Genomic DNA, 26,648 nt, shown 5'->3' on the forward strand with positions numbered 1-26,648 from the left:
AATCTGAAAATAAAAAATAGCGATTTGGGTTCTTGGGAGGTCGGGGACCTGAACCCTACCCACAGAAACCATGAAAAACAGATTTTAAATTGAGTTCCAAGCCATTTCCAAAGTTCCCATAGGAAATAATGAAGGTACTCACAGTCTCTGTAGTACCTTTGACTGTCAGAGTTTTACAGCAGCGGAGTGGAGAAAAAAGGACTTTCCTGTCTCAAAAACAGTTCCAAATGCACAGGATTGAAGATCTTTGGACTGCCAGCCGGCCAGAGACCGACCCTAACTCCGCCCCTACAAATTCTCTGCCATGCGGATGGGGGTGGGAAAGGCTGGGACCTGGGTGGGTTTCTGACCAGATTCATACAGCCTGCACTAGAAACCTGTGACACAGTCATCAGCCAGCAGACTTCTACAGGAAAGGACCCCGGACACTTAAAGAGGGTGGCACACAGGCTGGCTCCACAGAATCAACCAGAGTTTCTCTGTGAAGCTGCAGTCTGGCTCCACAGGACTGCGTCCTTTTCTCTGACAGCAGACCACCGAGGAGGGGTCTCAAGGCACTGAAGCCACTGAGAAACAAAGTTTAAGCAAAAAAAACCCCAAAAAGCAGATCACCAGTAAAAGACTTCTGCTCAGACTGCTTGCAGAAATTGAAACTAAGGTTATTTACTGATTCTCACACTAGGGGGAGTACAGCATGTGTTTAGAAAAGATGTAGATTTCTGTAACACCCGGACTGCGGGTTGGGATTGAACACCTAGTGTATGGAATCCGGAAAGGACGTAACAGAAAAGGCAATTATTAAAACCCAATAAATAAATAGGTTAGGTTAGCAGGAAAGTCCTGCATTACAGTGTGCTAATCCTATTTCTTAATGCATTTTAGTAAAAGGGCCCCATAATGAATCGGGACAATGTTTTAAGACCTGACCACAACAATGCTTATCATGAAAGGATTTTCTTATTTAAAAGCTAATCTGTATAATGTTATTACTGAAAGGCTGAAGGGATTCACTTGTGCTTTAATCAAATCAGGAACACATAAACAAACCTTTTCAAATTTTTGTAAACAAGTTGCTGATTACAGTTATGGATCTACAAGCAATATGGGGCATAATATAAATGCATGCCCCTTTACCAGATAGATCAGTAGAAAGAGGTAGATGTCATTAAGAGCAGGGTGCTTTCTGCAGACTGAGTCTAACCCTATGTAACTTCAGTGAACAGCATGAGAATTTCAGAAGTTCAGCCACAGTAACAGTTTGGTATGTGCTAATGAACAGCCAGAAAATCTCTGTTTTCAAATACGTTTTCATTGCAAACATACTGGTGTCAACATTCTGCTAAAGGAGTTATTCCCTAACATTTAAAGCCAGGGTTATTTTGAGTCAGCTAAGTTGATTTTCAGCACTTAAGCAGCCATAGTTTGCAAATAAACATAGGACAGTTTTTTTAATGTGGTTCCATTAATGCATTAAACCTGGCCACTTAAGGGCTGAATATCATCACTTAAGCAGCCAAGAGCTGACTCTGTGCCTGGAACCAGTGGCGCAATAAGGGAAGCGGACCACTGGACTCCATCTTGGTGGGGGCGCTGGCACCTCTACGCCCCCTCCACATCACGCTCACACCCTCTCTTCTCCACCCCTATACCTCTTTAAAATCTTTGCCAGCACAAGCAACTGCTCTAGCCTGCTGCTTGCACCAGCCTGGATCCCTCTGAAATCACTTTCGGGTCGTGGGGCCAGGAAGTGACATCAGAGGGAAAGCTAATGCCAGCAAGAGCAGCAGGCTGGAGAATTTGCTTGCGCTGATGAAGATTTAAAGAAGTACAGGGGTGGGAAGGGACAGCGTGAGTGTGGTGTGGGGTGAAAAAGGAGCAGAGATGGGTGGGTGGAGAGGAGGGTACAGGGGGGGGCACCCCGGCACCTTCCATCATTGCTTCGCCACTTGACCCCCCACCCCCAACATAACTGGCTTTGAATTAGGTGCTAACTGTGAATTTCAGGTGCACTTGGCCAGTTAAGTGAAATTAGCAGCTAGCTCTGACCAATCAATTTAACTGGTCAGTGGCAGCTAAAATGCTCTGAATATCGGATGGACTGTTTTCACACAGAGCTAGCAAAGAATCAGTCTTAAGTGAATAAAAAGACTGAAATCTAGCGTCTTCTGCTGTCTTGTATCACATCCAGTACCAGAAAGAGCGGCATCTTTAGTGTGAATAGAGACTGCTTTTAACTCTTTGGCTACAGACTAGGGCAGGGGTGTCAAAAGTCCCTCCTCGAGGGCTGCAATCCAGTTGGGTTTTCAGGATTTCCCCAATGAATATGCATGAGATCTATTTGAATGCACTGCTTTCATTGTATGCTAATAGATCTCATGCATAGGCATTGGGGAAATCCTGAAAACCCGACTGGATTGTGGCCCTCGAGGAGGTACTTTGACACCCCTGGACTAGGGGCAATACTGAAGCCAAGCATGTGAATGGTACTTCTGATACTTTTAGATAGATTAAACAGAGCTATCCCAATCTGCTTTATTTGGTAGCAGTGGAAGATGTGAATGAGTGCTTAGCCCTTTTCTCTACAGGAGCTGCTTGTGCCAGAGCCTCCTGGGATGAGACTGACTTGACTTTACTCTCCCTGCACATTTCCACTCTTAGTTCTAGTTTCTTTAGATGCACTGGTGTAAAACTTGTCCACTGTAGGCTGAAGCCATCATGAAATTGATGATGTGAATGTAAAACCATAGGACCTTAAATTGTTTTGTCATGAAGTAACAAAATATTATGTACGTTCCATCCCCTCCCCCCACCCAAACAAAAGATGCAGTATTTGTCAGCCCCGTCCCAGAGGCGCACCTAGCCAGTTAGGTTTTCAGGATTAGCACACTTAATATGAAGTGGTGTGGAAAAGTCTGGAACCACTTGTGAATTTTGCATTCTTTCAACTTTCTGGCCTTTTATTTTAATTTCTTTGTTGACCCAATAGATTTGTCTGTGTACCACATTATAAGGGATACATTTGGCTGTTCAAATCAACTTTTTAAGATCACTTGTTTCTAATTTTACAATTGTGTTGATATTGGAACATAGTTACTATAACTTTTACAAATCATGCTTCAAAACTGAATCAAGACTGTCCAATCAGCACGCCGTTATTTCTGACCAATCAGGAGGCAGCTTTTGTCAATCAACCATAGTCCAGATGTCTATGTAACAGAGCAGTTATAAAAAGCACAGGCTTTGGGGGTTTCATACACTTTCTGCATCAACCATGAACAAGACTCAGAACCTGATGATGGAGGAGCATGTTTGTGTATCAGTGATGAACTAGGAAGGATTTTCGTGCTGCCAGATTGCCAGCAAAGTCAGCTGTAGTCACAGCACAGTAGTACAGATTGTACAAAAGAAGAAAGCGATGGGTTCAGTGGTAGAAACGCCTCGGCCTAGTCATCCAAGTACATCAACTTATCGCCAAGACTGTGTACCTCAACGCATTTCATTGACCAATTGCAAGTTGACCTCACCTCAGCTACTACATGGGTAGTCAGATGAGTTTCGTGTCAGTGTCAGTTCATCAACAGTTCATCGCAGTTTGGTCTGCGGGGCTGCAAAGCATGCAACTGAAGACCGATGTCCAAAGGTGCAACCAAATCAAGTGGGCATGGAAGCACTCAAGCTGGACATATGAAATATGGGAAAATGTGCTTTTCAGTGATGAAAGCACCTTCTGCCTGTTTGGTAACCAGGCCCACACCTACGTGAGGAGGTTTCCTGGAGAGGAGTTCAAGCCAAAGTGCCTCAACCTCACTGTGAAGCATCCTTTGAAGGTCATGGTCTGGGGCTGCCAGTGGTGTCAGACATCTGCACATCATCGATGGAATGGTCAATGGAACCAAGTACATCGCAACATTGCAAAAATGCATGATGCCATCAGTTCAGCAGCTGTTTCCAGGCCAGATCTTTTTCTTCAAACAGGTGATCAACTGGAAGCATCAGAACAACATTGAGTCAATTGATTGGCCTGCCCAATCTCCAGATCTGAATCCGATTGAGAACTTGTGGCACAACATCAAAACATGAGTTGATTGAGTCACTCATTACAGCCTGGAACTGCATTGTCACCCATGATCAAACTAGTTCACTTAATGCTAACACGGTGCAGACAGGTGATCAAGAACAGAGGGTAGCCTTCGAAATACTGAGTCATCACTGACACACAAAATGGCCTTTTTAAGGCCACCTACATGAATACAAAGGATAGATGACACTTGTATGTACTTATTAGGCTAGTGAAGTACATTACTCGATTTATGCAAAAAAACAATTAACATGGAAACTTTAACAAACAAACTCAGAAATTTAAGGTCAAGCTAGCATAAAAAGTTGATTCTAATAACCAAATGTATCCCTTATAATGTTGTCACAGAACAAATCTATTGGGTCAACAAAAAAGTTAAAATACAAGGTCAGAAAGTTGAAAGCATTCAAAATTCATAAGTGATTCCAGACTTTTACACACCATTGTATCTGCATATATATGATGTCCATTACATGCAAATCTATCCATGTATTTTCACTGTGGTAATCCTGAATACGTGACTCTTTTCTTTGCTACTCTGTTTACTCGTAGATACCACATGAGAGCATCATTTAGCACATCTGGCTCTAAGTATGGCACAGCATTATACATCCACTAGCCATAAGTCACAGGCTAACATGACACCTTGGATAATATGCTTCAGCACCTGAGGGAGTGAAAACTATAAGCAAAAAAATAATTTAACGGCGAATTTGGAAAATGTTAAGTGCCACAATCACAAACAACACAAGGAGAGCATATTCCGGCCTTAAAATGTTGATGAGGATGAAGGCTGATCAAGTGCTGCCTCCCTTTTCTCAGGGTGTAGAGACTCTGGAAGAACTGAATCAACATTGGTTGAAGAGGCGTGTGATGGAGGCTTGTAACATATATAGGCTAAGAAAAAGAATGCCACTCCCAGCACCTGTAGAAGGACACAGAAAGATTATCTTACTGTTAGAGATCCTTTCTCACAAACTAATTCTACTTATATGAAGGAACCCACGATATTTCAAAAATTTAGCATGACTGGCCTTTCTACAATCATGATGTTCCTGCAAATTATCGCCACAGTAAATGGTCACCTTGAATAATAAAATTCAAAAATAAATATCGACCACAATGACATAGTAATGGGGGGCAGAGGGGTGAACTGCCCCGAGGGTTGTCTTTGTGTGTGTGTGTGTGTGTGTGGGGGGGGGGGGGGGCGCTGGCACCTCTCCTGTCCCCCCTCTCCCCCCGCATATCTCTTTAAATGTTTGCCAGTACAAGCAGCATCTTACACTTGCTGCTCATACCGGCCTTGGCTCCCTTCTGACATCACTTCCTGGTCACTTATCCATGTGTGAAAAAAGAAGAGGCAAGCGCATCACACAGATTTTCTCAATTATTCTTCTCCTAAGTACATTCTCTATATCCATGACAATCAGAGAGGCCCAGCAAAAAAGATAAGCTCTCTACGCTATGGGGCTCATAATCGAAAGAGAAATACGTCCAAAAACCAGCCTAAGTCGGCACTTGGCTGCCTGGCTGGCCCAGAATATCCTCTCCGACATCAGAATTGACATCAGAAAGAAGACTTCCTGTTGGGTTTAGCAGCTGTAGCGGCAGGGCAGTAAGAGCAGCAGACAGGGGGAAAGATGGGGAGGCTTTTTTTTTTTTTTTTTTTTTTGCGGCAGGGAGGGAAGGAGATAGGTAGGCAGGCAAGCAGGCAGGCTTTGGCCAGGGAGGGAGACAGGTAGACAGGCAGGCAGCCTGGCTTTGGCCAGGGAGGGAGGGAGACAGGTAGACAGGCAGGCAGGCTGGCTTGGAGGGTGGGGGTGGGACAAAGTGTGGAAGGCAGTGAGAGGGACATAGGAAGGAGGCACTTGAGGCACTAAAGACATGGGAAGGAGGCACTGGGGGCACTAAAGACATGGGAAGGGGCACTAAGGACTTTGGAAGGAGGCACTGGGGGCACTAAAGACATGGGAAGGAGGCACTGGGGGCACTAAAGACATGGGAAGGGGCACTAAAGATTTGGGAAGGAGGCACTGGGGACACTAAAGACATGGGAAGGGGCACTAAGGACTTGGGAAGGAGGCACTGGGGGCACTAAAGACATGAGAAAGAAGTATTGGGGGCACTAAGGACATGGGAAGGAGACACTGGGGGCACTAAAGACATAGGAAGGGGCACTAAGGACACAGGACGGAGGCACTGGGGGCACTAATGACACAGGATGGAGGCACTGGGGGCACTAAGGACACAGGATGGAGGCACTGGGGGCACTAAGGACATGGAAAGGAGGCTCTGGGGGCACTAAGGACATGGGAAGAAAGGAGGCCTGAGTGCAGAAAGAAAGAAACAAAAGAAAGGATACACAGACAGAAGGAAATGCAACCAGAGACTCATGAAATCACAAGACAACAAAGGTAGGAAAAATGATTTTATTTTTAATTTAGTGATCAAAACATGTCAGTTTTGAGAATTTATATCTGCTGTCTATATTTTGCACTATATTTGTCTATTTTTCTTTAGTTACTGAGGTGACATTGCATATTTGAAAGTCATTTGCCTTGACATCTTTGAAAACCCCCCCAAATATAAATGATAATTAATATTTTCTCTGCGTATAGTGTGCTTTGTAGTTTTTTAAAATTTTATGGTTACCATTATGAATTAATAAGATATGTGTACATGAAAAATGAATGGAAGAAATTGGGGGTGGGATTAGGGGTGGGGCTAGGGTGGGATTGGGGCGGGGCTAGGGTGGGATTGGGGGCGGGACTGACAATTAAGAGATGTCCCCTTTTGATGAAAAAAATAAATGGTCACGTTATGTATAACCGAAAGTTATATAGCCCATGATCAACGGAACTTGGACATTGTGACTTAGACCATATAAAACATGGTCTAAGTCACAAAAACCCACCTAAAGTCACCAGATAAGTACTGCAAACACATAAAACAGACCCCCACACACTACCCCAGTAATCACCAACCCCCCCCTCCACCCCATAAAAATATTAATCACACCTTTAAAATTCAGCCTCCAGACCATCATCACCTGGCGGCCTGGCATAGGAAAGCCTAGTCGTCCAGCACAGAGGCAGCTTAAGTCATCTTGGGAGTGGGTTAGGGACCCATAGAGAGGAGGACCCATGCCCATAAGCCCATGTAATCATTGCATTGATACTTAAACATGTGCACTCTCCTATACACCCCCAAAACCCTTTTGTACTGGCATATAAGTGGCTCCTGCAGCCATAAGGGCTATTGGGGTGATAGATAAGTGGGTCTAAGGGATTCTGGAGGAGGTTTGGTGGGCTCACCGTAACCTATAAGGGAACTGTAGGGAGGAGAAGACATGGCACCCTTTTTGTGAAGTTCACAGCAGTGCCCTGTAAGGTACCCCACTATTTAGGTGCCATGTCTGGGTGTGCAGTCCATCACTTTGCAGACCCCTCCCACGTCCAACAGGGCTTGTTCTAGGCATTTTGGACTTGGTCGAAAATGTGGTATAAAGATGGATGATTTAGCAGCTTGGACGATCAGATCGGCAGGACGTATAATTAGACGATTTTCGAAACGAAAAAAAGTATTTTTCAAAAATGTATCTTAAGCTGTTTTTTACTTTGGATGACTTGCGGGATGGACGTAAACGGACTTAGACGCCCCTTTCAATTATTCCCCTCCACATCTTCCCCCAAGAAGTGTAAGCTGCATCAACTCCACTTTTATAGGCAGTTTACCTCTTGGAGCCCTGCTGAAATTGTAACTTTTGAACTGAAGGACAAGACTGGCCAATTGAGCCGCCTTTTTGGAAAGATAGACCTGAAATTCTGGGACTCTAGGCTCAAGACAAGCGGATTGTGCTACCTTTAGAGTAGGGTTACCAGATGTCTGGATTTCCATGGACATGTCCGGGGGTCCGGACAGTTTTTCAAAACACGGCACTTTGTTTGGGTTTTGAAAAGCTTCCAGCTAGCAGCAACGTCGGAATGGCATCTGTGCATGTGCGGCTACAACGCGGTGATGTCATGTGAATGCATGTGATGTCATCAAGTACCACCAGCGCATGCGCTGATACCCTCCCGACAAGTGACCAGGTTGAGGGGGCAGGACTAGGGCAGAACGGGGCGTGACTCAGGTAGATCGGGGGGGGGGGGGTGACTCGGGCAGAACAGGGCGAGTCTGAGGGCAAGGCCTTGGGTCTGGATTTTCGTACCCCAAAAATCTGGTATCCCTACTTTAGAGAAAGAAAAACTAGTGCACACTGTGGCCTTGCCAGAACAGGGCTCGGGAGAGAATTTTATAAAAACAGACTGATTTTTGTGTTTGTTTTCCTCCTGACCTGTAAAGGAAACAGGTCACCCATTTCCCTACACAGAAATAAAGTGATTTTTATTTCACATTTAAACCATGGTGTGATTATGTTTTTTTTCTAGGCTCCAGGTCCACCCTTGGTCATGGTACTACAGTCGCAAGGATTGTAATTTTGTAACATGGCACCTAAGCGGGAAAGGCACATAAACATATCTATTTGTACCTATTTGTAAAAGCAATATATGTGTGAATGTGCCTTTACTCAACTGGAATACTGCTGCCCAAATGCCGATCCCACTCCCACTGTGCTCCAGAAATGTCTACATGTATATTACTGTAGCTTGGGGGTAAATTCATGCACCAGGGGTTGTGAGATTTGGTGCATGAATCTCCCCAGCCTAGGCAAAGAACATTAGCAGTCTCTGTTTTAGGGCTGCCTATTTGTTAAAGGTGGATATAACATTGTTTTAGGCTATCTCCACCAATAGATCAGGATCCCACCAACACGGAGGATCTTAAGAACATAAGAAGAGCCTTACTGGGTCAGACCAATAGTCCATCAAGCCCAGTAGCCCGTTCTCATGGTGGCCAATCCAGGTCATTAGTACCTGGCCAAAACCCATGGAGCAGTAATATTCCATGCTACTGATACAGGGCAAGCAGCGGCTTCCTCTGTGTCTTTCTCAATAACAGACTATGGACTTTTCCTCCAGGAACTTGTCCAAACCTTTCTTAAAACCAGCTATGCTATCTGCTCTTACCACATCCTCTGGCAACGCGTTCCAGAGCTTAACTATTCTCTGAGTGAAAAAAATTTCCTCCAATTGGTTTTAAAAGTATTTCCCCGTAATTTAATCGAGTGTCCCCCTAGTCTTTGTAATTTTTGACGGAGTGAAAAATCGATCCACTTGTACCCTTTCTACTCCACTCAGGATTTTGTAGACTTCAATCATATCTCCCCTCTGCTGAAGAGCCCTAACCGTTTTAGTCTTTCCTCATACGAGAGGAGTTCCATCCCCTTTACCATCTTGGTCGCTCATCTTTGAACCTTTTCTAGCGCCACTATATCTTTCTTGAGATAAGGAGGCCAGAATTGAATGCAATACTCCAGATGAGGTTGCACCATGGAGCAATACCATTCCTTTTTTAATAATTATCAGCATCCTATTTGCTTTTTTGGCCATCGCCACACATTGGGCGGAAAATTTTATCGTATTGTCTATGATGACACCCAAATCGTTTTCTTGGGCGCTAATCCCCAAGGTGGACCCTCGCAACCGGTAACTGTAGTTCAGGTTATTCTTCCCAATGTGCATCACTTTGCATTTGTCCACATTAAATTTCATCTGCCATTTGGACAGAATGGAGATATACAATTATCATCCAAAACCTACTAAAAGAGACTCTGTAAATAGTTTGTTGTTTTGATTGCAACTGTCCTGTTTATGAAGAACCTCTTTCACATTTGGAGAGAGGAAATAATGTTGGAGTTTAGTTTGGGCACAGCTTCCAGTGTGGTCTAATGACTGCTTAAGAGTTAGGGATACCAGTCCACCCCTCTGCCCCCTTCCTTAAGAGAGATTTGCTTGCTGCAGCCTGCCAGAAATATGTAGTTCCAGTTCAGGACCCACAAATATAAGTAACTTGTAAGGGTCCCTGCCTTATAGCTGGGTACAACATAGGAACCATCCTTACATTACATAAACCTAGGAGCTCTCTTTTCCTGGCACCTACTGCAATGCATGTGAACAAAGTGGTAATTTCTTTATGTTAAATGCTGTGTTGCACTTAACTACGTGAATGTCACTATCGCACTGTCCTGCGGGCCTATGCTTCCCAAAGCCAGGCTTACCATATGGGTTGTATTGGCACTCAGTTATGTGTTCGATGTTCGGTGGAGGTTAATTCTTATTTCCATGGTATCTGGAGTTGTGAGGGGATTCAGGCCTTTTGGAAGGCGCTGGCATCCTTTTTACAGGGCCTGGTGCAGGCGCCTTTGTCTGTCTCCGTGCTTTCTATGTTGTTTGCCCAGTTTTCCTTCCTGTCCATGTATACTTCTTCTGAAAAATTATTTCTTAGTGAATGTTTTATTTTGGGGAAGAAATATATCTTATGTTGCTGGCTCTCTCCTGCACCCCCCTCCTTTTGCATTGGAGGAATCGACTCCATGAACTTATGGGCTGGGAGGCCCGTTTGGCCTGTTCTTCTTGTCGCTGGAGCAGAGATTTTGTTAACACGGACTCCATACTTGAACATTTTGTCCCCTGTGAGTCGTAGCCGTATCCTGAACAGCCTCCACCTTTTATTCCGTACATCTGTTTGCCATTGATTCTCCATGTTTGAGAGTTGTATGTTCTCTGGGTGGGTGGGGGAGGGCGGGGTGGGGGAGTGGGGATTTCTCTCTGTGGGGTGGGGGTGTTGCTTTGATCGTAGAGGACATCAGAGTCCAGTCCTCCGCGGATGTTGGTTGAAATTATATATCATGTTTTCTACTACTGTTGTACTTGCTGTTGTCCTTGCTTAATAAAATAGATTTGAACATAAAAAAAAAAAATGTCTATGTAGCAAAGAAAATTTTACTACATGTCAAATGCCCATTGAAATATCCAGGTGCTGAAGTTCAACCAAAATCTGACCACATCTGATCTAACATCATGTGTTCACTGGACTAAAACGCAAAGGTTATTTAATAAGCTATTTACATGTATTCACATGTACGAACAGATAACATGGCACTCTAAAAGTAGGTAAGACTAAGGCCCAGGGTGCCGACAATTAAAACTGCACATCTCCTTATGAGAGGCATAGAAGGATATGGGTGACTACAAATTATGCCAGGTGTATACCTGGGAGGCGTGTGCGGATCGCAGGACTTGATGGACCGAAGGTCTGATCCGGAGATGGCGCATCTTATGTTCTTATGTTCATAATACAGCACACACCAGAGAAAGTTCAAGCATCGCAATACATGGGTTAAATTTTCAAGGAACTAGGATACAATGCGCAAGTTCTCTTCACTCCATGGCTAGATGCAGAACATGAAGTATAATCCATAGGCAGAAGCACTGACAGAGAATCCAAGGATGCATGATACATGGCCAACTAGAATGGAACAGTGGAGCACAAACACGGGAGCAGGAATCCAGGGATAATGGCCAGCTGGAAACTTTGGAAACAGACAAGGACTAAGGAACACGGGAATGACGGATAATGACTCTATGCTAATCCAGCCCTGAAGCAGGGGATATAAACCTCTGCTCTCTGGGCTGGGTGCAGCCAAGGCCAATCAGACAAGACACACAGAGAAAATAGGACCAGACACAAGAGGATATGCCCATTCAAGGCCCTCTTAACCACTGGATCAGGAGAGGCTAAGGCCCAGGGTGCTGACAATTAAGGGCACCAAAATAGTGTAGTTACTTACCTGTAATGTAGGTTCTCCGTGGACAGCGGATAGTCAGCCACATATGGGTGATGTTCCATCAGTTCCCATTTGCGGATAAGCTCTCCAATAGCTCAGAGCGATTTTTTTTTTTTTTCTCTCTGAGCATGTGTGGTGCCCGGGGCCCCACCGGGTATGCCCGAGCACTACCCATTTCCTCCTGCTTCCCCCTAATCCTGAGTCTTTAGTCTCCACCCATTCCCATTGGTCGGATTTTCTACAGCTCTCCATTACAACTTTTCTACTCATCACCTTGAAGATGCCTGAATCATCAAAGAAATGCCTGGGATGCAGGAGATGGATGAATGAACTGGATCCTCATGAAATGTACATCTGCTGGTTGGGTCTAGCGCACGAGGACCAATCCTGCTTGCATTGTGCTCGCATGTTTTCACACGCACGCAAGCTGAGGAAGAGGGCACTGAGAGACATCATCAAAAGGAATGAAGCTCAAGAATCAGCCTGCACGAGCTAGCCTGATCGGAAGGCAGCAATGGGGGATGTAAAATCAGCAGAGGTAAAGAAGGAGCCTCCAGGATGCACTGGCCCAGCAACTCCCAGGGCTAGTCAGACAAGACACACAGAGAAAATAGGACCAGACACAAGAGGGTATGCCCATTCAAGGCCCTCTTAACCATTGGACCAGGTGAGGCTAAGGCCTAGGGTGCCGACAATTAAGGGCACCAAAATACCCAGCTTCTCTCCCCTTCTCTTTTCCCCTTCCTTGTGGGTCCGGCACAGCTCCCTCACTTCTCTTAGTTCCCTGCCTCAGGTACAATAGCCAGGACAGATAAGGAAAATGTTTAGAGTATTGTATTGTAAATTGCTTTGATATTTGAGGAGGAAAGGCAGTATATCAAATAAAAATAACCCTAACAGGCTGCCTTTGAATCTTCCTTCTGATATGTAATGCCTCCTCTGATGCAATTTCCTGTAGGCGAGATATAGCAGAGGGAAGATCCAGGAGCCAGCTGAAGGCAGTTTGTCATGCTGCTGCTGGTGATTGACATAAACTTTAAAGGTCTATGGGTGAGTGAGAGAGAGGTGAGGGGACAGTGCTGGGTTTTTTGGGAAGGAAAGGAAAAAGAGACTGGATTGAAGGAGGTCCCAGAGGTGTGTGTGTGGGGGGGGGGGGGATAGGAGAGATACTGAATCCATAGGGATCAGAGCACCATTATCCCTTAAACCAGCTGTGAACCTATCCCTGGAATAACTGTAAAGGATGGAGACACAGCTCCTTCTATAGGCAAGGAGGTTCATGCCCAACCCAGTCCATTCCTGAACATCCAGTTATTCCTGACTTGTTGCAGAGCGAAAATTCACACCACGAGTCACACAATTATGCAGCTCTTAATGCAAGTCTTGTCCCTTGCTGTAAGGGAATGCTAAACTCAAAAGCTTCTCCTGCTGCCAGAGTCTATTGGGTAATTCCTTTAAAGAAGAAGGTCTGGGGTAGTGTGGCAACACTGTTTGAGGGAAGTACTCTGCCTTCCTCCCTGGGACGATTGCCTGGATGCAATTTATACCACTGCTCTAAAGTATTACAGATCTGTTGTTACTGGACACCAGATTGCTCTGTGAACAAGATATAACTGGTTTTTAACTCACCTTGTAATAGAGTCATGTGATGTTGTGAGCCAGGGAAAATGCGAGTCGACGTAGTTCCCAGGCTGTTATTTTTGTTTTTTTGCTCGTGCTTTCTTGCTCGTGGTGTAAAGTGCGCGGTTCATGGACAAATACTTAACCCGCATGAAGGAAGACATGTATTCTAAAACAACAAAAAAAGATTGGGATCGCCCATGCACTGCTGAGGACAAGATGGTGGTGGCGCCATCAGAGATTAGTCAGTTTTACCTGCAAGCGCTGCAAGAAATAATCCATGCAGTGACAACAGCGATGCGGCCGGGATCGGATCAGCTTTCGGAGCAACTGCAGCATTTGGAGGCATTAATTACTGGTACGACTTGTACTACTGATTTGGAAACCAGAGTATCTACTTTGAACGATGAGCATAGGAAATATGATGCGAACATAAAGGCCCTACAAGATCTGACGTGAGCACAAACAGAGCAGTTAGAAGATTTGGAAAATCATTCTCGACGGTCTAACCTTCGTATTCTGGGTATCCTAGAATCAGTGGCCGACCTCTCGCTACTATAAAAACTGAAAACTTCCCACTTTGAGAAGGTTTGGGACCTATCCGTTTGGAGCGAGCACATTGCCTGGGGTGGATGCAATCTTGTGAAGCACCTCCTAGATTGGTCATAATTAAGTTCCATAATTATAATCATAAGGTGGAGATATTTCAAAAATATAAAACGATCAAGGGCTCCTTATGTTGTGAAGAGTTTGCAGTCCGTATCTTCCAGCACTTATTCGGCAGCACTTACTGAGAAGAGAAAACCTTTCTATCCGCTATGTTCTAAATTGGCAGAGAAAAAGGTTCACTTTATGCTCATCTATCTTGCAATATTGCAGTTACACCACCAGGTTCTCTGGCATACCTTTGATACCTTCTTAGCTTCTACTTGAGAGCCAACAAGCTCAGCTGGTCATTTTTCTTTGCTCCGGTGTGGTACCAGTTTTTGGAGGAAGTATGCTGTGCAGAAGATTGCTTGTTTATAGGGTTGCCATTGCAGTTGAATTTCTGTGGACACTGAGGATATTTTCCTCATGAAAATAACTTAGAAGTATTGGCATCCTATTATTAACCCCCTCTTCTACGAAACCGCGCTGCTCCTGACACTCATTGAGTTCCTATGAGCGTCATGAGCAGCACGGGCCCTTCAGCACGGCTCTCTGTGCTAAAAACCGCTAGTATGGTTTTGTAGAAAAGGGGGTAAGTGAATCATCTGTTATGTGTCATTAATGTGTTCTATAACATTCTTAGCACTGTTTTGTTTACTCTTGCACTCAAGTCATTGTTGAGACCCGGGACTCGGGGTGGCATCGAACATGTGACTGTTCATCTTTTTCCCCACCCTTGATTGGGGTGAGAGATGTACAGTTTTGAAGGGGGTTGGGTGGGATTGTGGGTCTGCTTGGGCTGTTAGAGGGGATGGGAAGAGTTTCTATGTTACAAAAGTTTTTTTTCCAAATCACGCATTGGTATTTGTGGCTTACTTTTCATATTACCTCACCTCACCAACCATCTCTTCACCAACGCCCAAAGGAATAATCAAACCAACCAAACAGAACTCGATAGCGAAACTCTCTCGGACTTCTTCCAGTCCAAAGTACAAAACATCCGAGCTAACCTTGACGCCAACACCAAACCCACTCCTACTCAGCTCCAGCCAATTCCATATACCCCCCCTTCCGCCACTCTCTCCCAATTTCATCTAACTACTCATGCGGAGGTCCTTGAAACCCTGAGAGAACTCAAACCCTCCAACACCATCCTCGACCCCTGCCCGTCCAGCCTCCTGCTGTCCGCCGGAGACGCCATGGCAGAATCCATCCTCCCCATCATTAACACCTCTCTAACTACTGGAACTGTCCCCCTCAGCTGGAAATCAGCTATTATCAAGCCCACTCTCAAAAAACCCTCCCTTGATCCTAATGAACCTGGCAACTATCGCCCAGTCTCCAACCTCCCAATAGTCTCCAAACTCCTTGAACGAATTGTGCTCCACCGTCTACACCCTTTCATTGAAGAACAAGCTGCCCTATCCCCAGCCCAATCCGGCTTCCGTAAAGGCCACAGCACAGAATCAGTACTCCTTGATATCATCGACGACAGCTGGTCAATACTCGACAAAGGCAGTGACGCCCTACTAGTCCTACTTGACCTTAGCGCTGCCTTCGACACAGTTGACCACCACCTCCTCACATCTAGACTCCACGACCTCGGAATCAAAGACACAGCCCTCCAATGGATCACCTCCTTCCTCCACCAAAGGACCCAAACTGTCCTACTAGGGACACATAAATCTAAGCCTAAGCCTATCAAATATGGTGTTCCTCAAGGCGCCCTTCTATCCCCCCTCCTATTCAACCTCTACATCAAACCCGTCATCGATATAGCGCAAAAATATAACATCAAAATCCACTCTTATGCAGATGACATCCAGCTGCTCCTCCCCTTAGGCGAAAACCGGCCATCCCAAATTGCTAACCTCGAACTCTGCCTCACTGACATGAAAACTTGGATGTCAAACAACAAGCTTCAACTTAACGCCTCCAAAACCGAACTCCTATGGATCAGAAACAAAAACACCAAATACCTACGACCTACACTAACATGGGACTCCGCTCTACTAACGGCAGCAGATCAAGTTCGCAGCCTGGGAGTAACCCTAGACGGACACCTATCCCTATCTGCCCACATATCCCAAGTAGTCTCCACCTCCTTCTACTACCTTCGCCAACTGAAAAGGATCAAACCCTACATCTCCACACCAGACTCCTATACGCATATGTCCTCTCCAGAATGGATTATTGTAACTCCCTATTTAATGGACTAACCAAAAATAATATCAAATGCCTCCAACGGGTCCAAAATGCAGCCATCCGCCTTCTACACAACCTCAACTACCATGATCCCATCTCCCCGGCACTCCATGCTGAACACTGGCTCCCAATTAGCCAACGCTGTATTTTCAAAGCCCTGGCAATTGCCCACAAGAGAATCCATTCCACCACCCCCTCCTACATATAATCCAAGCTTCCCATCTACAACCCCACTCGCACCCTCCGCTCAAAGTCAGAGATACGCCTATGCCCCCCCCCCCCCGGAAGATCCCTGCTCACAGAAACTGCCCACAAACGATCCTACAGCCACTTCATTCCACACCTCTGGAACCAACTCCCCCCCCAACTCAGACAACAGAACTCATTATTAACATTCCGTAAATCGGTAAAGACCCTCCTCTTCAACTAAAGATCTCCTCTGCCTTCTCCCCCCCTTACGCCCCACCCCTCCTCTCTCCTATCACCTCCCCAAACTCCAGTATAATCCTCTCTTACTCTCTCCACTGACAAATTGTACCTAAACACATATAACTTTCCTTAAACTAAACTACTGTATTTCCCCCTTCTCTCATTCTGCTGTATTCTCCCTGTATTAAATTCTCCCCACAACCCATAAGTCCAATCACTAAACCTGTTGTTTTACTTATATGTCTAGTTACTCTCCACTGTGTATGTTCATTTGTAGACCGTTCTGAGCTACTGGGAGGACGGGATAAAAATCCAAATAAATAAATAAATAAATATTACCTGCCTGTATGACACATTTTTGGGGTGTGAGTTTGTGAAGATATACTGGGTGAGGCTGGGCACCTGGGATTATTTTATGTATACTATGCCTTTTTTCTTTCTTCTACTTTCCTCTGAGCTCTGCTAATTCATTGTGCATGTTGTCATGGAATGTATCGAGTATAACATCTCTCATAAAGCACACTAAACTATTGAACGAATTGAAATGCTTTAAAGCAGATATTGCTTGTCTCCAGGAACCAAGGTTTTTGGACCCAGAACATCAGAAATTGTGTAGGACTTGGGTGGGATCCGTGTTTGTGGCGTTCTTGACATATAAAAGGGCAGGAGTAGCTTTCTTGTTTAGTAAATCTCTGCCTCACACAATACAACTCTTAACTCAAGATCCCTTGGAACATTAGCTACTCTTTCATGTTACGAAAGGTCAATATGCATTTTATCTATTTAACATCTATGCTCCTAATTCCTAGGACCATGCTTTTTTTGAACGACTGGTTCACCTATTGATGGAAAGGATGGATGAGCCTATGTTTATTGCAGGTGACTTTAATCAAGTGATGGACGTCGCCTTCGATTGTTCAGTACCAGGTAATCCTCAACTAGGGGTGAGTTCATGTGGAATTCTGCACTTGTGTTTAGCACTGGACCTGGTAGATCACTGGCTTAATCCGCAGGTACATGATTATACCCACAGGTCCCATGCACATGACACACTTTCTAGAATTGACTATATTCTATCTTCCTGAGCTACCTTCCCGCAGGTTGATGCTTCGGACATTGGTCCTGCCATGATTTCTGACCACTCATTGATATTGGTGGATGTTAACATAGGTTTTAGTGTGCGAAGACCAACGCGTTGGCGATTTCCCAGTTTTTTATTTGAGGTCACTCATTTTAAAGATTATTTCGACTAAATGGGGGTCTGTTTCCAATTTAACCACCAACATTTAGGAGACCCGGAACTATTTTGGAACACTGCTATAGCGGTGATCAGGGAAAATGTCATAGCTTATGTAATTGCACGCAACCATCGTATATCCCAGGGAATTATCTGTCTGAAACGAGAATTGCACGTGGCAAAACAGGCTTATGTCGCCCAACAATCTTTACTGACTAAGGAAGCTTTGGTTTCTACTGAAGCAGCCCTTAACTCCCTCATACATGAAAATACGAAGAAACTGTTGTTCTACCATAAGTACAAAAACTATCGGTATGGCAATAGGTCGGGGAAGCTCTTAGCACACCTAACTAAGAGAGCAGTGGGGAGCCTTTTCATATCGGGCCTTTTTGACACCTTGAGAACCCTTCACCATAAATCCGATAAGATAGCACAGGTTTTTTATGATTATTGTTGACAGTTTACACTAGTGCTGCCCAATTCACGATTTGAATTGATTCACTGATTCATTTCGGGTGAATCGATTCGAATCGATTCAAAACAAAAAAAATCGGCCTCTCGATTCGCTTACTGACCCTCCCCCCCTCGCCCCCTAAAGCAGGAGTGGTTGCGCTGCCTCTTGCTGACCGGCCGCTGCCACTCCTGCTTTAGAGGGCAAGGGTGGAGGGTCAGTCGGAAGTGCTGGTGTCCGGCTTCCCCCCAAGCCTCCTGCGCATCCAGGGCTGGATTAAAGGGTGGGCCCGATGCGCTGCTAAGATGACTGCAGGCCTCGATAGACAATGCTGCTCTTGGTTCTTGCCTGCTTGCGACCCGCCCACCGGCTCCATTTAATTCCGCTCGCTGCCCCATCTCCAAAAGAGCCAGGCCCATGCAGCGATTGCACGCCGCTGGCCCATAAGCCTTCTCTCTGTCAGAATTGAAGTCGGGGGAAGGCTTATGGACAGGTGGGTGCAATTGCTGCACATGCCTGGCCCTTTTAAAGTTGCAGCAGCAGCGGGGGGGGGGGAGTATTAAATGGAGTCAGCTAGCAGTGGCGGGCAGGGGGTGAGTGGCGGGAGGCGGAATTGGTGGCAGGTCGGCTTGGAGGAAGGCAGGCAGGCTTCGGGGGGAGGAAGGGAGGATCTGCCATCAGACTGCTGCACGATTAAAAAAAAAAAAAGAGAGAGATCAAGTGTAGGCAGCCTGAGAGGGGAGCTGAGGGGAAGGAGGCAAGGGTTGAAGAGCCAATAGGACTAGGCTATAAAGGAGTGGAAAAGTATTGAATGAAGGATGGGAATGAGAAAGGAGACAGGAAGAGAAACATAGGGTTGGAAAGAGAATAAAGAGTATTTGGAGAGAGGGATGGAGTGAGCAGAGAAAAAGGTCTGGTGGGAGAAAGGGAAAGAAAGAGAACAGTGAAGAGGAGAAGCAGAGAAGCAAGAAGGGGAAAATAATTAAATAATAAAATGGGTACATGTGGGCAGGGCACGATGGGGGTAACCTGGGCAGGGGTGTGCAGGCCTTCAGGGATGGTGGCAAAGGCCTTCAGGGGTGGGGTCAGGCCTTTGGGCAAGGGCCCTGGTATAGAAGTACACGGAGGGAGGGGGGTTCAAAGAGACGTGCATATGCCAGACTTTGGGGGGAAGAAATAATGGGTCTAAAAACAGAGGAGTGGGAGAGAGATGGTGGACAATGGGATTTAGGGAGGGAAGGAACAGAAAGGGAGAGAAGTTGGACATAAGGGATGATGTGGAGGGGGGATAGAGATACTGGATAGGAGGGTAGTTGGGAAGAGAAAGGGAGAGATGGTGGACCATGGGGTGGTGGGGAAGGAGGGAGAGATGCTGGATGAAAGGGTAGTTGAGAAAAGGTGGATCTGTGGATGGAGATGAAAATAAGGAAAGATGCCAGACCTCCGGGGGAGGGAAGGGAAACGGAAGGGGAGGACAGAGATGGCAGATGGATGGTTAGCACAGAGAAAGAAGAAAGAAGGAGACCCTGGCAAGCAAGTTAACAGAAGACAACCAGAGCCTGGGACCAATAAGATTTGAATAATGATCAGACAACAAAAGGTAGAAAAACTAATTTTATTTTCTGTTTTGTGATTACAATATGTCAGATTTGAAATGTGTATCCTGCCAGAGCTGGTGTTAGACCGCAAACGTAAGCTAGGATTTAACAGAGAGAGGAAAAGTCCTTTTTGTTTTTTTATTTTATTTAGACCACAGCACCAGTGTGGTTAAGAGAAGGCAAAGGGGGTGAAGAAGCTATAAAATAAACCCACTAGGATGTTTGAAAAAAACACCCAATTGGGCAGGAAAATCGAATCGAAATGAAAAATCAATTCAATGGGCTGAATCGAATCGAATCAATATTTTTTTTCCTGAATCTAGCAGCACTAGTTTACACTGCTCTACCATTGGGTATTGGTCCTCTGGTAACAGATTACTTGGAGGACTCTGATATCCCTACGTTAATTGATTTTGAGAAGGAATCCCATAATGCACCCTTGACACTTAATGCTATTGACACATAATGCCATTACATCACAGTGCTATCATTCAGCGCCTGGTCCCGATGGATTTACTGCAGAGTTCTATAAACAGTTCTCACCACATCTGGGAATTCCATTACGGAACTATTATTCACAAATAATAGATGGTGGGGGGTTGTCAGCCGGCTCCAATGATGCACTTATTACTCTCATATTGAAGCCTGGGAAAGACAGCTCATCCCCGGAATCATACCGACCTATTTCTCTACTCAATGTGGACCTAAAAATACTAGCGAAGATTTTAGCTGACAGACTCTCAGTGCATTTACCCCATTTGATCGGACCGGAACAGGTAGGATTCATTCGAGGGCGACAGTAAGTGATAAATGTATGTAAGTCTTACTTACTATGGTCTATGCCCTTCATCATAAGATTTCAATCCTAATTGTTAGCCTTGATGCGGCTCGTGCCTTTGATTAGGTGGACTGGCCATATCTTTTTACATTGTTGGAATATATTGGCATGGATGGTTGGTACCTCCAGGCCATTAAGGCTCTCTATGCTTCTCCGATGGCGAGAATATTAGTCAATGTCATTTGTATGGATCCTTTCCCTATTGAACGTGGTACTTGTCAGGGCTGCCCTCTATCCCCGTTATTATTTTTACTTTATTTAGAACAGTTCCTATGAATGATCTTAGGGGATTCTGATATAACTGGAATTACTATTTCCACCTCCACCATTAAAGTCTTGGCCTTTGCAGATGATCTGCTCTTTATGTTGGGTAATCCGCAGTCATCTATTAATCATTTAATACAAGCTTTGGAAGAATTTCATTTTTATTCTGGATTTTCTTTAGTCTTTAGCTTTAACTCTACTGCTTTACAAGATTCCTGGGAGGGGGCATTTCCATTTTCTTGGGACCGGGACTCTCTTAAATACCTGGGATATATTTTGCTGAGTGACCTTTCCACTCTGTATGCTAAAAATTTGGATTCTCTTTAATTTGATACTTCAAACACACTGAGAGTTTTGACATCCTTCCCATTGTCGGTATTGGGGAGGGTTGCCCCCTATAACATAGTTTTATTTCCCAGATGGTTGTACAGATTTCAAGTATAACCTTTACTACTTTCCCGTAAACATGAAACCAGATTAATGGCGGCCCTTCAAAAATATTTGTGTGTGGAAAGAGGGCGCGGCTTACCTTTACCAGGTCTTGTCTCCAAAAAGAGAGGGGTGGATATGGGTTGCTCAATATCCGGTGATATGCAATAGCATGTCAAATGCAACATATTTCATAGCTACGCACAAATTCAGTAGAAAAACTCATGCTCTGTTCAATTTCCCTTCTGTAAAAGGTTGTAAAAGCAATAAATTCCTAAATCACTCTTTAGCATCTCAGGCAGCTTCTCATGAAAAAGAATTTCGATCATTGTTGCTCACAGCTGTTTCTTACAGACATTTTAGAAAACAGCTAAAAACCTATCTTTTCTCCAAATACCTGACTAGCTGACTCATTCAAATATACAATTATGTTTAATGTTTATAATCTTTTATAAACCGCATAGAACTTTTTGGTAATGCGGTCTATAAGTATAATGTTATGTTATGTTAATGATTGGTTCCGTGGTACTTCTTTTTTTTCTGTTACGACATAAGAACATAAGAATTGCCACTGCTGGGTCAGGCTAGTGGCCCATCATGCCCAGCAGTCCGCTCACGCAGCAGCCTTTAGGTCAAAGACCAGTTCCCTAATTGAGTCTAGCCTTACCTGCGTACGTTCTGGTTCAGCAGGACCTTGTCTAACTTTGTCTTGAATCCCTGGAGGGTGTTTTCCCCTATAACAGCCTCCGGAAGAGCGTTCCAGTTTTCTACCACTCTCTGGGCGAAGAAGAATTTCCTTACATTTGTACAGAATCTATCTCCTTTTAACTTTAGAGAGTGCCCTCTTGTTCTCTCTACTTTGGAGAGGGTGAACAACCTGTCTTTTTATTTATTTATCAATTTTCAATTACAATCAAGTTATCACTTGTACAGAAAGAAAAAGTTAAGCAGAAAATAAAATACAATGTAAATTATGTCCTACTAACCCACTAATCCGATATAACTTAATATAGCTTAACTTTAACTCAAGTCCTCAATAAGAATCCAAGATGTAGTATCAGCGAGATAATAACAAAAAAATAAAAATAAAGATAAAATAAAGGTTATTGGCTGAGACAGGAAGTCAAAATCTACCAGTATTTCATGTATCCACTCCTTTTTTCAGGCGAGCAGCTGATAAGAAGGTTGTCAGTTGACTAGGATCAAAGAAAACATATTTTTGCATTTGATACACTATCACACATTTGCATGGGTGATGAAGAAAATAGGTCGCCCCAAGAGCAATAACTCCGGGCTTTAACAATAAAAATTCACGTCGCCGTTTTTGTGTGTCTCGTGACAGATCTGGATACATTTGTATTTTATACCCTAGAAAGTCTTTCTGTTTATTCTTAAAGAAAAGTCTTAATAGCCAATTCTTGTCTGGTGTTAAGGCAACTGTAAGAAGAAGTGTTGATGGTTTTACAAGTTCGCTATCTGAAAGTTCCAAAATTGTAGAAATATTAAGCAATCGTTGATCATCTTCTTCCTTTAACTTTTCTTCCCTTTTTGTTGGTAAATAATACACTTGGGTAATTGGTGGCAACAAGTCCTCAGAAATTTCCAATACCTCCATCATGTAACATTTCAGCATATCTCTAGGAGTTACTACCGCAACTCTAGGAAAATTAATTAGTCTAAGATTGTTACTTCGGGAAAAATTTTCTAAAGACTCCAATTTTCTTCTTAAGTTAATATTATCTCTCAGAAGTGTTTCTGTAATTTGTTTAGAAACTTTCGCTTCTTGGGAAGAATTCAAAGTTGAATTTTTTTAAATCTTGTAAATCAACTTTAATATTCTTAATTTCATTTTCTTGAGTATTAATTTTGTGCTCTAACTGAGAGAGCTGAGGATTGATAGATTTAGCCAAATCCGCCACTAGATCCCAAATAGCCTCAAGAGTTATCTCTTGGGGTTTCTTTAATGTACAACCTGTCTTTATCTGCGAAGTCTATTCCATTCATTATCTTGAATGTTTCAATCATGTCCCCTCTCAGTCTCCTCTTTTCAAGGGAGAAGAGGCCCAGTTTCTCTAATCTCTCACTGTACGGCAACTCCTCCAGCCCCTTAACCATTTTAGTATGTGTCCTTGGAATTATCTCTTTTGTCTCCATATCATTTTAGTTTTATGCATGTGACAGCCCCTGTTTTGAGCTTGGCTATCTCTACATATCCTATCTTCTGTCCTGCTCACAGGGTCTGGCGTTGGGTGTGCCACAGCCTCAGAGTATCCTCATGTATATCTCCCTACCTGCCTATTCAAGGTATTACTGATTTTGAACCCGGCCTGCATTGTAAATCTTTTTGACAGTGGAAACTTAAGGGCTTACAATATATATTTCAGTTCTTTACGGAAGAAGGAACACTGTGTTCATTTGATATGTTGAAGCGAGCCTATGCTTTATCAATATCAGATGTTTTTTCTTATTATCAAGTCAGACATTATATACAGTCACTAGCTGATGCCCCGGCGTTGCACGGGTATTTAATTATAGCAATTCAAATAAAGATACTTTATAGTGGTGAATGAAATTATTTTTTTACAGCTTTATAAAAAGTACAATATTCAAATTATAATGTGAAATATTTGACAAAATGAATACAATACAACTAACACAAAACTTGATTATAAACAACATTTTTAGTTTCAACTCCAGGAGCAAGAACATATAAATTCTTGGGTGAACCCACCCTTGAGCAAGCAACATAGAGTTGACCATGGGAAAAAGAGGGGGATCTTAAATCCACTCCACAGTATGTAATAGTCTGTCCCTGTGATTTGTTGATTGTGATAGAGAATGCAAGTCTCACTGGAATTTGCAAGCTCTTAAACTGAAAAGGAAGATGTGTTGCAAGTTTCGTTCAAATCGGGCAAGCCGTTTTTGCGTTGGCAGCTTTTTACAATTTTTCCATTGACATGAATGGGTGAAATCAGATTTTCTGTTTGTAGCTCCGCCCATGTGTGCAGGTGGGCCGCGAGACCCCCAGAACATATCACCCCAGGTAGTGAGGGATCTGCATACCAAGTTTCGTTCAAATCGGGCAAGCCGTTTTTTCGTTGGCAGTTTTTTACATTTTTGCCATTGACATGAATGGGTGAAATCTGATTTTCAGGTTGTAGCTCCGCCCACATGTGCAGGTGGGCCGCGAGACCACCAGAACATATCACCCCAGGTAGTGAGGGATCTGCATACCAAGTTTCGTTCAAATCGGGCAAGACGTTTTTGCTTTGGCAGCTTTTTACATTTTTGCCATTGACATGAATGGGTGAAATCTGATTTTCAGTTTGTAGCTCCGCCCACGTGTGCAGGTGGGCAGCGAGACCCCCAGAACATATCACCCCAGGTAGTGAGGGATCTGCATACCAAGTTTCGTTCAAATCGGGCAAGCCGTTTTTGCGTTGGCAGCTTTTTACATTTTTTCCATTGACATGAATGGGTGAAATCTGAATTTCTGTTTGTAGCTCCGCCCACGTGTGCAGGTGGGCAGCGAGACCCCCAGAACATATCACCCCAGGTAGTGAGGGATCTGCATACCAAGTTTCGTTCAAATCGGGCAAGCCGTTTTTGCGTTGGCAGCTTTTTACATTTTTTCCATTGACATGAATGGGTGAAATCTGATTTACTGTTTGTAGCTCCGCCCACGTTTGCAGGTGGGCTGCGAGACCCCCAGAACATATCATCCCAGGTAGTGAGGGATCTGCATACCAAGTTTCGTTCAAATCGGTCAAGCCGTTTTTGCGTGATCGCGGCACATACACACACACATACATACACACATACATACCTCCGATTTTATATATATAGATTACCGCCTTGTCATCTTACGGACACATGGCGAGAGACAATTTCAGAAATGTTTAGTTTCTAAGCGCAAAAGCAAAAACAGGGGGGAAAAAACCCCACAGACATAAATGTACCAAAGGCTGAGTGGAATTGTCCAGATCAGAATGATGTGCATTAATGAAAGAGTCCTCCAATGCATCTGATATTCTTTGTTTTGAGCAGCGGGACGCTTGTTACCTGATGTCATATTCGCTTTTTTGAGAAGTTTTAGTGTACTTTCTTTTTTATTCGAAGTCTGGAAAGATCTATCAGAGTGGCAATATATTCTAGATATACACATTGGTGACTCTCAAGACTCCTGAGGAAGGCCTGTTGGCCGAAACATGTGCATGTCGAGTCATTGAGTCGTTGGATGTATTTTTATGTCATTGGATGAATAAAGATTCCTATATTATCAGATGCATTGGAGGACACTTTCATTAGTACACATCATTCTGATCTGGCCAATTCCACTCAGCCTTTAGTCTCTAAGCGCAACACCATATACTGCTGCGTTTTCATCAAGTGGGCCTAAAGGAATGCCAACTAGGGGGCCAATTTTGGCCAGACTTTGGTCCAAGGATCTACATAGTCCACTATCTAAGCAGCATCTGCAACGAGCTCTGAAGACAGCTCTTAAACTGACAGCTAATGTTACATATTGGGAATTACAGCATAAGTTTCTTTTGCGTCTTTACATCTCACCAACACGAGCTTACCGGATGACGATTAGTCAGTCTCATTGCTATCTTAAATGTTTGCAACCGCTGAGGAGGGAGAAACAAGATGGCAATCTGAGTGGACGTGTGTGTTCAAGCTCCCACTCTAGAGGCTTAATTTTACCTTAAAAACTTTCTACTTACATACCGTTTCGATGCCTAAAAGAAGGAGAAGGCAGAGGAATATCCTTCTTCCTATGTCAGTGACTTCGACACCACGTCAGACTGCAATTATAGCTTTTGCAGTCCCGACGGCGTTGGGTGTGTCCGCAGCTGAGCCCCAGGAGCAGCCCAGCATGGAAAGCGAGACTTCACTGAGCCCTTTGGGACCTGACCCTCCCCCTCTTCCGGGAGAAGCAACTGAAGTCAGCCTTCGTTTGGAGGGACCTCGGGAGCAGCCGAGAGGGGAGGAGACATCGTTGTCTGTGATCCTGGAGAGGATTGCAGAGGGAGGAGGAGCACTGCAGTCGAGCGGTGGTGAGTCTGGGGGAAGTGCGACCCGGGAAGGAGAATGGGATCTTGGGTTACCTCAGCTCAAG

General features: G+C 44.3%; 1 protein-coding gene across 1 annotated transcript in view; it reads right to left on the reverse strand.

Moving 5' to 3' along the window:
* Positions 1-2,995: 2,995 nt before the first annotated feature.
* The window catches only part of SLCO4A1 (solute carrier organic anion transporter family member 4A1), a 172,919-nt gene continuing 149,266 nt past the window's right edge, over positions 2,996-26,648 (reverse strand). Inside the window, exon 13 of the mRNA XM_033914743.1 lies at positions 2,996-5,003. Within this exon, the coding sequence (XP_033770634.1) occupies positions 4,848-5,003 (156 nt within the window). The 3' untranslated portion in view covers positions 2,996-4,847. The remainder of the gene's footprint in view (positions 5,004-26,648) is intronic.

This window comes from Geotrypetes seraphini, chromosome 11, assembly GCF_902459505.1.
Source record: "Geotrypetes seraphini chromosome 11, aGeoSer1.1, whole genome shotgun sequence".
NCBI lineage: Eukaryota > Metazoa > Chordata > Amphibia > Gymnophiona > Dermophiidae > Geotrypetes > Geotrypetes seraphini.